The sequence below is a fragment of the Ascaphus truei genome, chromosome 1, assembly GCF_040206685.1.
Source record: "Ascaphus truei isolate aAscTru1 chromosome 1, aAscTru1.hap1, whole genome shotgun sequence".
Lineage (NCBI taxonomy): Eukaryota > Metazoa > Chordata > Amphibia > Anura > Ascaphidae > Ascaphus > Ascaphus truei.
This window is the reverse complement of record NC_134483.1, coordinates 460,105,128-460,116,145: the sequence shown is the minus strand read 5'-3', so window position 1 is coordinate 460,116,145 and position 11,018 is coordinate 460,105,128. Positions and strand designations below refer to the sequence as shown.

Here is an 11,018-nt window from a genome sequence, read left to right as displayed (position 1 = left end):
AATATATATATATATATATATATATATATATATATATATATATATATATATATATATATATATATATATATATATATATATATATATATATATATATATATATATATATATATATATATATATATATATATATATATATATATATATATATACATATATACACACACACACACACACACACACACACACACACACACACAATTAAAAAGAGAGAGAGGAAAGGAAGGAGAGATTTATAGCAGTCTATTGTCCTGTTATTAAAAAATATTAATAATTAAAAGTTCCCCAAAACCTTTAACAAAACTGATGAGGAAATCTATAATACAACTCAGTACCTATATCTGGAGTGATCCACTAATCATAATGTTGCAGTATTATGACTAGCATTTGCCAGTCATAATGAGACAAAACAATGCGAACACATTCTCATCAGGGCACTGTTGCCGATCGACTTTGTTCAATCCCACCTGCTTCAGGAGGGAATGAGTGAGAACTACATTAACAGTGATGCTCTGCTTCCTGCTTTCCCCGTGGTTGGCTGTTCCCTTAGCCAGTTACAGAGGGAGATCCTCACAGAGCTGCTGGTGATGGGGATACAGTGCTGGAAACATGGCGTGGAGTATGGGGACATCAGTGCAGCATCTGCTCGTTGGTAACTGTCTGCTCATCCTGTTTCTGTGTCTCCAATTCGGGGGAGGACAAAAGAAAAAAGAGGTATAGGAGGATTGAATTGTTTATCTCGCTTTTATGTTACTAGAAGTAACAATCAGTTTTTGCCTTTGTGTTTTTTGCTCCTATGGTGATGGATGCCATGTATAAGAATGACTGTTTCTGAGTATTAATAGGCCTACACCTTACAGAATAGGTTTCCAGGGCATATTTGTTATAATACTCCAGCTATTCTCTTACTGGTTTAATTGTTCTGTATGCACAAATCTGCTCCAGTTTTTTTTTTTTTTTTTGTTTATTGCAATATGCATAATTCATCTTCATTCAATGAATTGGAATTTTTTGTGGGCTGTTTTATAATTTTTTTTGCAGCGAATAAATACTTTTCTTTTTTATATGCTGTAACAATATATTTCTATTTTATTAAGACAATATTAACCCAGGTCAAAATAAAATATTGTGTATATGTGCACCTTTTCACTAAAGCTTTTACTATTTAAAGAACATAATTACTTTTCAATAATAAGCAGTTTTCAGGGTAATTGTGTTTAATTTAGTTGGAAGATGCATAACACAAGCACTTTTGTTTCCTCACACCATTTTTTGGTTTAGGCTGCATTACATGTTTACAAATTGTTCATCAAGTTTCTTACAGTTCCTATTAGTTACAGAAGCATTGCTTACCGTGGTTGTGACATTGTTTTTGATGTTAGAATATGGGGGAAATGCTGTATGAAAATACACATACAGAATTTGGTAAATCCCATTACAATGTTTCAACTCCTCTTTAACTCTTCCTTTGGGCATAGACAAAATATGGGTTCACGCATGGGCCACAGCTGTAGCAAAAGTAAGGTATATTGTACCATTAACACTAATGTTATTATTTTTCTCTGCGTTAAACGTTTTCCAAATTTGGTTTCACTCATCTTCATTTGTGTATCTAACAAATATAACTACATGGCATCTGATGCTGACTGATATACAGTACTAATAGGGAAATATTATAATTTGCTCCCCATCAGTGTCACCCCCATGTTAGATACTTTTGTGTCCACTATTTCGATCATCATGGGAAAATAAGTATTTCTAGGATGCCCCTAAGCTACAAAAGTGTTGTAGGAGACGTTCTAATTTTCGTGACATTTGCACTTAATGCTACTTATGTTTATGGAGCTTAAAGAATTCTTCTGTATTGCCTTCTTTTGCACCACCAGTGCAGTGGGAGCCTTTATGCAATTGTAAAGAGATGCAGGTTCCAATAGAAAAGTACATGATCTTCTTTGGTACCAAAGTGTTTCCTGAATAACAGGCTAGAGCATGCTTGCAAGAGCTGCCTCTAATAGACTCGATTTCCAACATAAACAACACACAGAATTATGTTAAGGACAAATGGTAATGCTTATCCATCCAACCCTCTCCTAAAGTAAGGCAGGTTCTGAATGCTTTTCCTTCTAGTCATTTACACCAGAGTTTGAAGATTCCAAATGCTACACTGTTACCCAAATTTACTTATAATTTAAAAACGCTGAGTCGGCAGGTTCATCAGAAGTCCATTCAGGAAAACGGCTGTGATGTCTCTGCTCAGATTGAGAAGCCTGGCAGGAAAAGGGCCTACATTTAGATGAAATTGGTTTGACATTTAGATGAAGAATAAAACATGCACAGAATTTATTTATTTATGTATATTTCTTTTTTGGTAGAATGATAGTGCAGGGTCACATGTGTTGTAATATCCAAAGCATGATATGTATTTTTCTAGAAGAGTAAAAAATCTCAGGGGTTTATATATTAAATCAAAATGAATGCAACCCCCAAAAGAATAGCATAACAAACAGTATTACACAGCACATAAAACGCTGTATAAAGTGAAATAATAGGTGCAAAACGGGAACAAGGAGGACCCTGATTGTTCCCAAATAATCAATAAACCACAAATGTTCCCAGCACTCAAACGGAAAGAACAGATAGTAAATGGATCAGCCAAAAGTAAGTATTTAATGGTACACGAATGATGCAAAAAATGGTCAAACAAGGACCAAAAAAGAAAGCAGTATGTGCTAGGGCAGGGACAAGGACAGGGACCCTCTCCCTTTTCCCCTTCCCTGTCCTTGTCCCTGCCCTAGCACATAGTGCTTTCTTTTTTGATCCTTGTTTGACCATTTTTTGCATCATTCGTGTACCATTAAATACTTACTTTTGGCTGATCCATTTACTATCTGTTCTTTCCGTTTGAGTGCTGGGAACATTTGTGGTTTATTTTTTTTCCCAAAGAGAATAGGATTATTTTTTCATGTGTGGTATTAGTTTTTATAAGTGTAGATTACAGCAAATCACAGAGAATATGGCTGATAGGCCCGGAACCTGCGACCTCTGCTGCTCAGGGCAGCAGCTCTGACAGAGAGCCAGATCAGCACCTGGACAGTTCCATGGGCTCAGTGTGCCTTTGAGTTCCTGCTACTACTATTGCTGCTGCTGACACAGCTGTTTTCTATCAGTCCTTATTCACACACACCTCCTGGCTTGCTATTTAAACCAGCTAGTTCCTGTTTTATGTGCCAGATCAATCTGCCTAGTGCCTTTAGTCCAGCGTAATATATACAGGCATACCCCGGTTTAAGGACACTCACTTTAAGTACACTCGCTAGTAAGGACTGTCAGCACGTCCTGAACAGCAATACTGGCTCCCTACCTGTACCAAAGCTGTATGCAAGCGGGTGTAACTATAGAGCCTGTTACAAATGAGTTATTTACATCAGTTATGCACATATATGTCGATTCCAGAACAGTACATGCATCGATAAGTGGAATAAAGGTAGTGCTTCACTTTAAGTACATTTTCGCTTTACACACATGCTCTGGACCCATTGCGTACGTTAATGCGGGGTATGCCTGTACAGTTAAAGCCAATGCTGGCAAATAGCTATCACCAAGAAAAGAGGTCAGAAACTGGTACATTTACATTGTTAAAGACTCAAAAGAAGTACTGAGCTCTCTTCGATATCAAAGGAAGATAGAGTGTCGTCTTGGGCCGATGTGATCGAGCCAAGTTTGCCAGATGTTTTGAAATGTTAAACATGAGGATCTACCAAAGTCTGGTTTTAAACTGAGATAAAGATTAAAGGAACTGATTGATGCAAGATGTGGCAATATCACCTCTGGCAGCTGCATAAATATGAGTGATTCATTTATTTTCCAGTTTATTAACATCCTTTAAAGGTTTTCTTACCAAAATTGACCATAGGTCAATATTTAGTGTATTTTGGATTAGCTTCTATATTTAAGATAACAATAATCTGGGAACAAAAAAAGCACAGAAAAAAGCAGCATTGTATAGTGTAATATTGTCTGTTCAAATTGTAAGGCTCGCAAAATATTTACAGTAATATATTCAAATATAAATGAAAGAACTTGAACATTTAGTCTGATGGACTAAGGTTAGCTTCCTCACATTTGTCCTCTATCCCATCTCGTCTCCTGGTGCTCTCAGATCCATTCCTTTCACTCTGCATGTCTCGGCAGTGCTGGCTCCTGCCAATGATGTAAGGTTTAGTGTAACTCTGTTGCCAGTAGCAATGTGCTCAAACTGAGGACGCAGAGGGAGATCGTTGGGGTTGGGATCTTACACCAAGAAACACTGCTGTGACCAATTGCTCCAGCGCTATTTTGACTTATTTCTCTAAAAATACTGTATCTCTTTTATTGTAATCATTCATAGACTAATTCATGGAAACAGATTTAGAGATAACTATAGTATCTTCTCCAGTCTTTTTCAATAAGTGCAAACTATTAATTAAGTCTTAGGAATGGTGTTGACTCTTATGATCTTATTATTTTTCTTTGCCTCCCAACTTGTTTGAGTCCCGAAGAAGACTTGACTCCCCAAACCATCCTTTAAAAGATGATTTATACATTTTTGTCTGTGGTCTATTCACTTCTTTCCAGTTATTTTGAATATTTGTATAAATGTCTATTAGATTCAAAAGCTATCACTGTTTTATCCATAACTTCTTGCTCTCTAAGAGGTTTGGCAAAGTGAACAAAATAATTTTACCTCAGATTACCACTCAACCTAGTATTGTTAGTTGCTAATTCTTAGTTTATTCTGTTCATAATATTTGTCTCAGAAAATTGTTTGTTTAATTTTAATAATCTCCCTTTGTTTCATCCACTTTTTTCTTTACTATTTTATCATATTTCGGGTAATCTACCTGTGCTTTAAATAGCTCCAAATTATCCTTTACTTCTGATATCTCTGTTTCAAGTTTATTTAATAATGTTATTTTTCTTTCAAAGATAAGTAGGTTCATTACACTTACTGGTATAGGAATAGGGGAAATTGTCCAGTGAACGTAAACCACAGGAAAAATGTCTTTTAAACTTGCTGTCCGTTTGCAAGGGGCGCAAGAAACAAAGCCCATAAATCCTTGGAAAACGAAATGTCAGTTCTGAGTTCGTGGGGTTAGTTAGAGAACCCCCAGCACAAACAAACTCCTGAAGATGGGATGTACTTCTTGTTACGCTGGAAAGCATTCGTTGTCTTCTGGAATTGCAGGCTGCTGGACTTGGACGCAAAACTTTGGAAAGTTTCTTCAGATGTTAGAAGAAAAATCAGACAATGGGCATAGCTTGGGGAGCATGTATATAGGGTCTGATAGCCTATCTCCAACATAGCTCTCCAACCCCAGGCGTGGGAAAAATCATTCCCCAATCCCCTACTTGCCCACAGTTTGGAGAGTGGGCACTGTAGGGATTTCCTGTTCACACAGAGTCGGTGTGACAACGCCACCTTGGCTACTTAGTATAGGTGCTCTCCCCTCTTTACCTGGCCTCTCTCAGGCTGGAAGGGAAACTCAGGGGGTGAGCTAGCCCAAATGGTCAACAGGATTTCCTATTTAGCATCCATCTGGCCAATTCACACCCACCTGACTCTGGGGCTTTCATATGCAGGGACTCACCGGCGTTGGCCCAGCATGTTAACTTTGAAACTTGCATAGGAGAGTGACCCAGTTCATAGGTGTCAAAACATTTGGTTCTTGTGTGCATTTTAATGACCGGAGAGAAAAAAAAAAACTTCCTCCTGCTTGTCCTTTTTAAAACCTGCAGCAAAAATACACTTTATTGAACATACATGTTCCCCTTATCTCCCAATTATATTTTTCATATGTGTGTGCTTGGGATATATTATACTGCAAGCACATACAATCCTGCAACATGGGGACAACAAGGGACAGAGTGAAAAATAAGACATGTACAGTACATGAAAAATATACCCCTTCATCCCCAATACGAAATAGGGGCAACCAGCCAAGCACACTTCCTTTATTAATACGCTGATTACCCCCATTTTTGTCACGTACCATTAGGCTATTTAGTTCTTTTATTGTTGTAGTTGTTGTGTTTAGGTGCTTCTGTATTTATGTGATTATTGTGTATTAGTGGCCTTCATTTTTATTAGGTTGACCATTGAGTGATATAGAGGCTTATCAAGCCCATATTTTACGGGTATGATATACCACTGTGCTAATCAATGTATAAAGGGTAGGTATAGTGGGTCCGGGGTTGGTGCTTAGGCCTCTCGGGTGGGTAGCGTGGAATGGGGGTTAACCCCTTTATTACTATAGTGGTTATTAATGATTAAGGTGATTAAGGGGTTAGGGGCCATTAGATTGTATTTGTTCTTGTATTCTTTCTGGCAATGGAGGACATGGACCTGAAGTATGCTGACAAGGATGCCCTTCATGATGGCAGGGGTAAGTTGAACATTTTATTTACTTTATTTATGCTGACTGGCTGATGTTTGATTTTATTATGGCCAAATAATCAATTATCCATATCTGGATAATAGTTATTTTGCCCATTACTGTACTGTATGTGTTGGGGGGGGGGAGGGGTGTATTTATTGCTATGTATTGCACATTTTGTTTTTTTGCAACTGCATTGGTTCCGCAGGCCAGCGGGGACCACCCGAGGACCCCTGGAAACCCACGGGGATCACCTGAGGACCCCTGGACACACACTGGGACCACTCGAGGGCCCCCAGACAACCATGGAGACAACCCAAGGGCCCCCAGACACCCATGGGCAACACACGAGAGTCCCAAGACACCTGCTGGGACCACCTGGAGGCTCTCAGACTCTCGCAGAGACCACATGGGGACCCCCACCAGCCTCTGGTTTCAATCCTGTGTATAAAAAAAAAAAAAATATTTTATGTGGGGCACAAGGGGTGGGTTGTGTATTGGTGGTTATTACAACTTGTAATGCTTATTGGGGACAGATGGGGTAAGTGAAGGGCTAAGTACCCACTTCATTCATCCCCTATGCCCCCAATAAAGCGGCTGTTGTTCCTTAACCCCTTCATTGCCTTAGTGGTTAGCCGCTAGGTAATGAAGTTGCCTGTAAATGCATTTTTATTGCATGGGATTCATGCCGGGGGTCTCCGGTGCTGATATTAATGGGTATCAGCTCCGGAGACTCCTGGCATCAATCCGATGCAGGAGAAATGCATTTTTTTTTCTAAGTCCCCTCTCGCCGCTTCTCGGCAGCTTCTCACCACCTTCTTGCCAACTTTTTCTGGCGGAAGATTTTGAGAGTAAATCTCTATTCTAGAGCCGCGATTAGTCTCTATGAGCTAATCGGGGCTACTAGAATTGCACGAGTTTGAAAACCTGCTGATAAGTGGCTTCTGGAGACTCTTTTGGTGTTTTTTTTTTCTCTGAAAAAAAATTGCCGAAAAGGGCTTTTATCTGAGACTTATCGGGGCTTACTGAAAAGCAGTAGGCCTTTTTCACGATAAGGCCTCAATAAATGGCTTATCGGAGCTTACTGCATAGGCCCCAATGTCTTTTTGAGAAGCAGAGCTAGTACATGTTTTCAAAAGGAGTGAAAGAAGAAATTGGATTCACCAGATTAAAAAAGTTTCTTAGATGAATTTCTGCAGAGACCGTTTCAAAAGGTTTCATAGTATTACTTGAAAGAAGGTAATACAATCTCGAGATATTGCAAATGGACCATGCTTTATTGTATTTTCTAGACCTGGAACTGCCGGTAACAACATTGCTCAATTTCGCGTAGAAAATGTGCAATGTTGAGCGTGAACAGGAGTAGTAACGTCTACTACATCTATCTGTCTATTACCTGTAAAATATTAGTGCCAAGAAGCGCCTGTGCAGCAATACAACACACAAAGCAGTGCTGTTAATCAGTATCCATACTGACATTCATGTATTACAGTATAGAGTGGAATGATTTGCACCTGCTCCAAGTAGGCGCACAATTAACATGCCTTTATAAATTAAGAGCGGAAGTTAAATCATTGGTGGGCAATAGGCAGCCTGGGGGCTCCACCTACGGCCTCTGGTGGCCCCAGCAGCCCATTCTTTCTTTCTCCTCAGTGCAGAGGGAACAGAGATATTTCTGGCATGGATAATAGCTTCTCACCACTCCCTCAGTTGCTTAATGAATACATATTTTACTGCCCTGCTCCTTTTCTGTGCTAATCACTAGTTCCCTGTGTAAGAAGACAGGTGGGACAGTATTTATCAGTGTGCTGGTATTAAGCTCCTATCAATGATGGGAACGTCCCTTCTGCCTGTGCTCTACATACATACACATTCACACAGGAGAGGGGTAGAACTAGACTGTAGGTAATGTGCGGCCCTGGTGGGCTGATGAATTGTCAGTCTTTTTTCCACCACATTTTGACCATTAACTGGCGTCTTCTGAAATGAGAAGAGGTTGGAAAATGTTGAGATATTTAATTAAGCATAGGTAGCCATTAATATTGACTAGTGCAATGTCATCCAAGTTCATGACACCTTGGCTCTTATTCAGTATACGGTAAAGCATTTAAAGGGGTCTAAATCTTTCTAAGGCAGACTAAGACATGTTGAAACACATTCGGTACGAGGGTATCTTCAATAAAGAACAATTGGTTTAATAACAAAGATGTGATCACTTGAATAATGATTGAAATAATTGCATGCAAACATGATTCATTATTTTTTTGGATAAAAGGCAAAACTAGATGGATATCTCAGGGTGATCTAGAGCAAACGTTAAAGCTTTGGCTGTTAAATTAATACATCATTTATTTCTGCAGTATTAGTGCAGAAATAGTACCAAATGTATCATGCATACTGTGTAAGATGTTTTTTTTTTTTGCGCCAGTATTGAACAAGTTTTGTATCAGATATGACTCTCAAATGTAGTAATAGCTGTGTTTTAAGTCAAATTGACGTTGAATAGGCATGAAAGCTTTCAATAGCCATCATCATGATTATTGATAACTGAAGTAAAATACATTTGTCAAGTGTTTCTAAAAAAACATTTATAGAACTTAATGACATAATTTCTAAGTACTGTAGTAGTGGTTCCCTAATGAATAGAAATAGCATACAGTAACTAGTCTTGTTTTATGAGATGGAGGTTTTCAGTAGACCTGGATACATTAAGAACGTAAGTGTGTTAAGTGCCACCTATTTTTATAAGAATTGTTTCAAAGTGGACATTTATTAATACATTTAAATTAATAATACAGAACTTTTCTGCATTAAACCATTTACTCTATCATTGCCAAAATAGGTATTGGGGACATAATACTTTACAGAAGACTGCCACCATTAGATTGTACAAAACTATTGATGAGTGACATTTTACAGGGCTGAACAAATATGTAAAAAAACTTAGTCGCCAGCTGGAGTTTTTTGAAGCCCCTTTTTGTTAAGTGGTGTGGGGGTATGGCACATGGCTTATCAGATCTCTCCCGTTGACTGCTCTGTATTGTATTTCAATGTGTGTGTGTCAGTGTGTATCTTTGAGACACACTTTGACACTTACACACACATCCTGACTCTCAAACTGACTCTCTCACACTAATAGTGCTTCTCTCTCACATTGACACTGACTCTCTCTTTCACACACTAACACTCACTCTCTCACCCTTACACTCTCGCACACTCACACTGACACTCTTGCACACTAACACACATTCACACACACTGACACAGGAACATTGCCCACTGGCACTCCTCCCTTCCACCTCATTACATTGACCTCATGGAGAGCAGGAGTGGTTACAGTGTTGGAGTTCTCTGCCTCTCTCCCCCCCAACTATCACACCACTCTGCCTCCCATGCTCCGATCCCTCCCATACCTTGCCCCACTGCATTCCACACTAAATAGCACAACTCTGAGTGATCTGTCGGTAAGCGTGGCAACCGGCACCTGATCCTGCTTTGATGTCGCAGTAGTAAAGCATAATTAGGCATGCTGTTCCCGGCTGTGGCGGTGACTCAGAGGTCACTTAGCACTGCAAAACACAGCTTCCAGGGACAACATTTTAGACGCCCAGGAAATTTCCCTCCCTGATTTATTAAAATGATTTGTTTGTGTTTAGATTAGCATTAATTTTACCTGGAAGAAAAATACAAGATCACCTTGCCAATTGTTTAATGGCATATTTTGATGAATGTCACTGTACTCAGGCTGTACTTCATTAGATAGAACATTGGTTGAACAGAGATGGACAAGATCAATAAAAGGGTTAATGCTACTTTGGTGATCTAACAATTTAAGAAATATATTAGGAGACAAACAGATATAACAGAATTATACACATAAGCGCACTTAAACTCATTATGACTTCAAAAAGATTCCATTTGATTGCCCCGGTCGGCACTATTGCATTTGAATGGCACTTTGTTTTCTCTTTCTTACTTATGAATTGATTTTTTAGAAATCAGTCTCTCTGAGTACACATATTCACACTGGTATACCATATATGTATAGGGGAGAAAACGTTTGTGAACCCCTTAGGATTTTCACATATTTCAAACCTAAAATGTTATTAGATCTTAATCTAAGTCCTAATCTTATACTATATTAGTGAAAGCACTGTATGCCTGTCTGGATGTCCGGTGTCCCTAGGGGAAATCTCATTGGTTCCTTGGGCCGCCCGCCCCCGCACACCTCTCATTGGCCTGAGGCGGAGTGACGGGCCAAACACACACACACACACACACACACTAGGTAGGGGGGGCGCACGATTATGTAGGGGGGGCGCAAGCAGCTTGCAGGGAAACCTGGGGGCGGCCAGAGCTGTGCACGGGCACTCCGTGCTGCTGCTTCTATGTCTGTGTCTTGCAGAGGGGGCAGGGCCAGAAGATCCATGCTGCTGCTGCTTCTATGTCTGTGTCTTGCAGAGGGGGCGGGGCCAGAAGATCCGTGCTGCTGCTTCTATGTCTGTGTCTTGCAGAGGGGGCGGGGCCAGAAGATCCGTGCTGCTGCTTCTATGTCTGTGTCTTGCAGAGGGGGCGGGGCCAGAAGATCCGTGCTGCTGCTTCTAT

The 11,018-nt window shown here is 39.7% G+C and overlaps 1 protein-coding gene across 3 annotated transcripts in view; it reads left to right on the top strand.

The window, feature by feature from the left end:
- Positions 1 to 567: 567 nt before the first annotated feature.
- Positions 568 to 11,018, top strand: part of TUSC3 (tumor suppressor candidate 3) — a 369,252-nt gene continuing 358,801 nt past the window's right edge. Inside the window, exon 1 of one of the 3 annotated variants that reach the window (XM_075565901.1) lies at positions 568 to 714. In XM_075565901.1, coding sequence (XP_075422016.1) covers positions 610 to 714 — 105 coding nt within the window. In that variant the 5' untranslated portion in view covers positions 568 to 609. The remainder of the gene's footprint in view (positions 715 to 11,018) is intronic. The other 2 variants (XM_075565925.1, XM_075565910.1) reach the window with 2 other exon arrangements.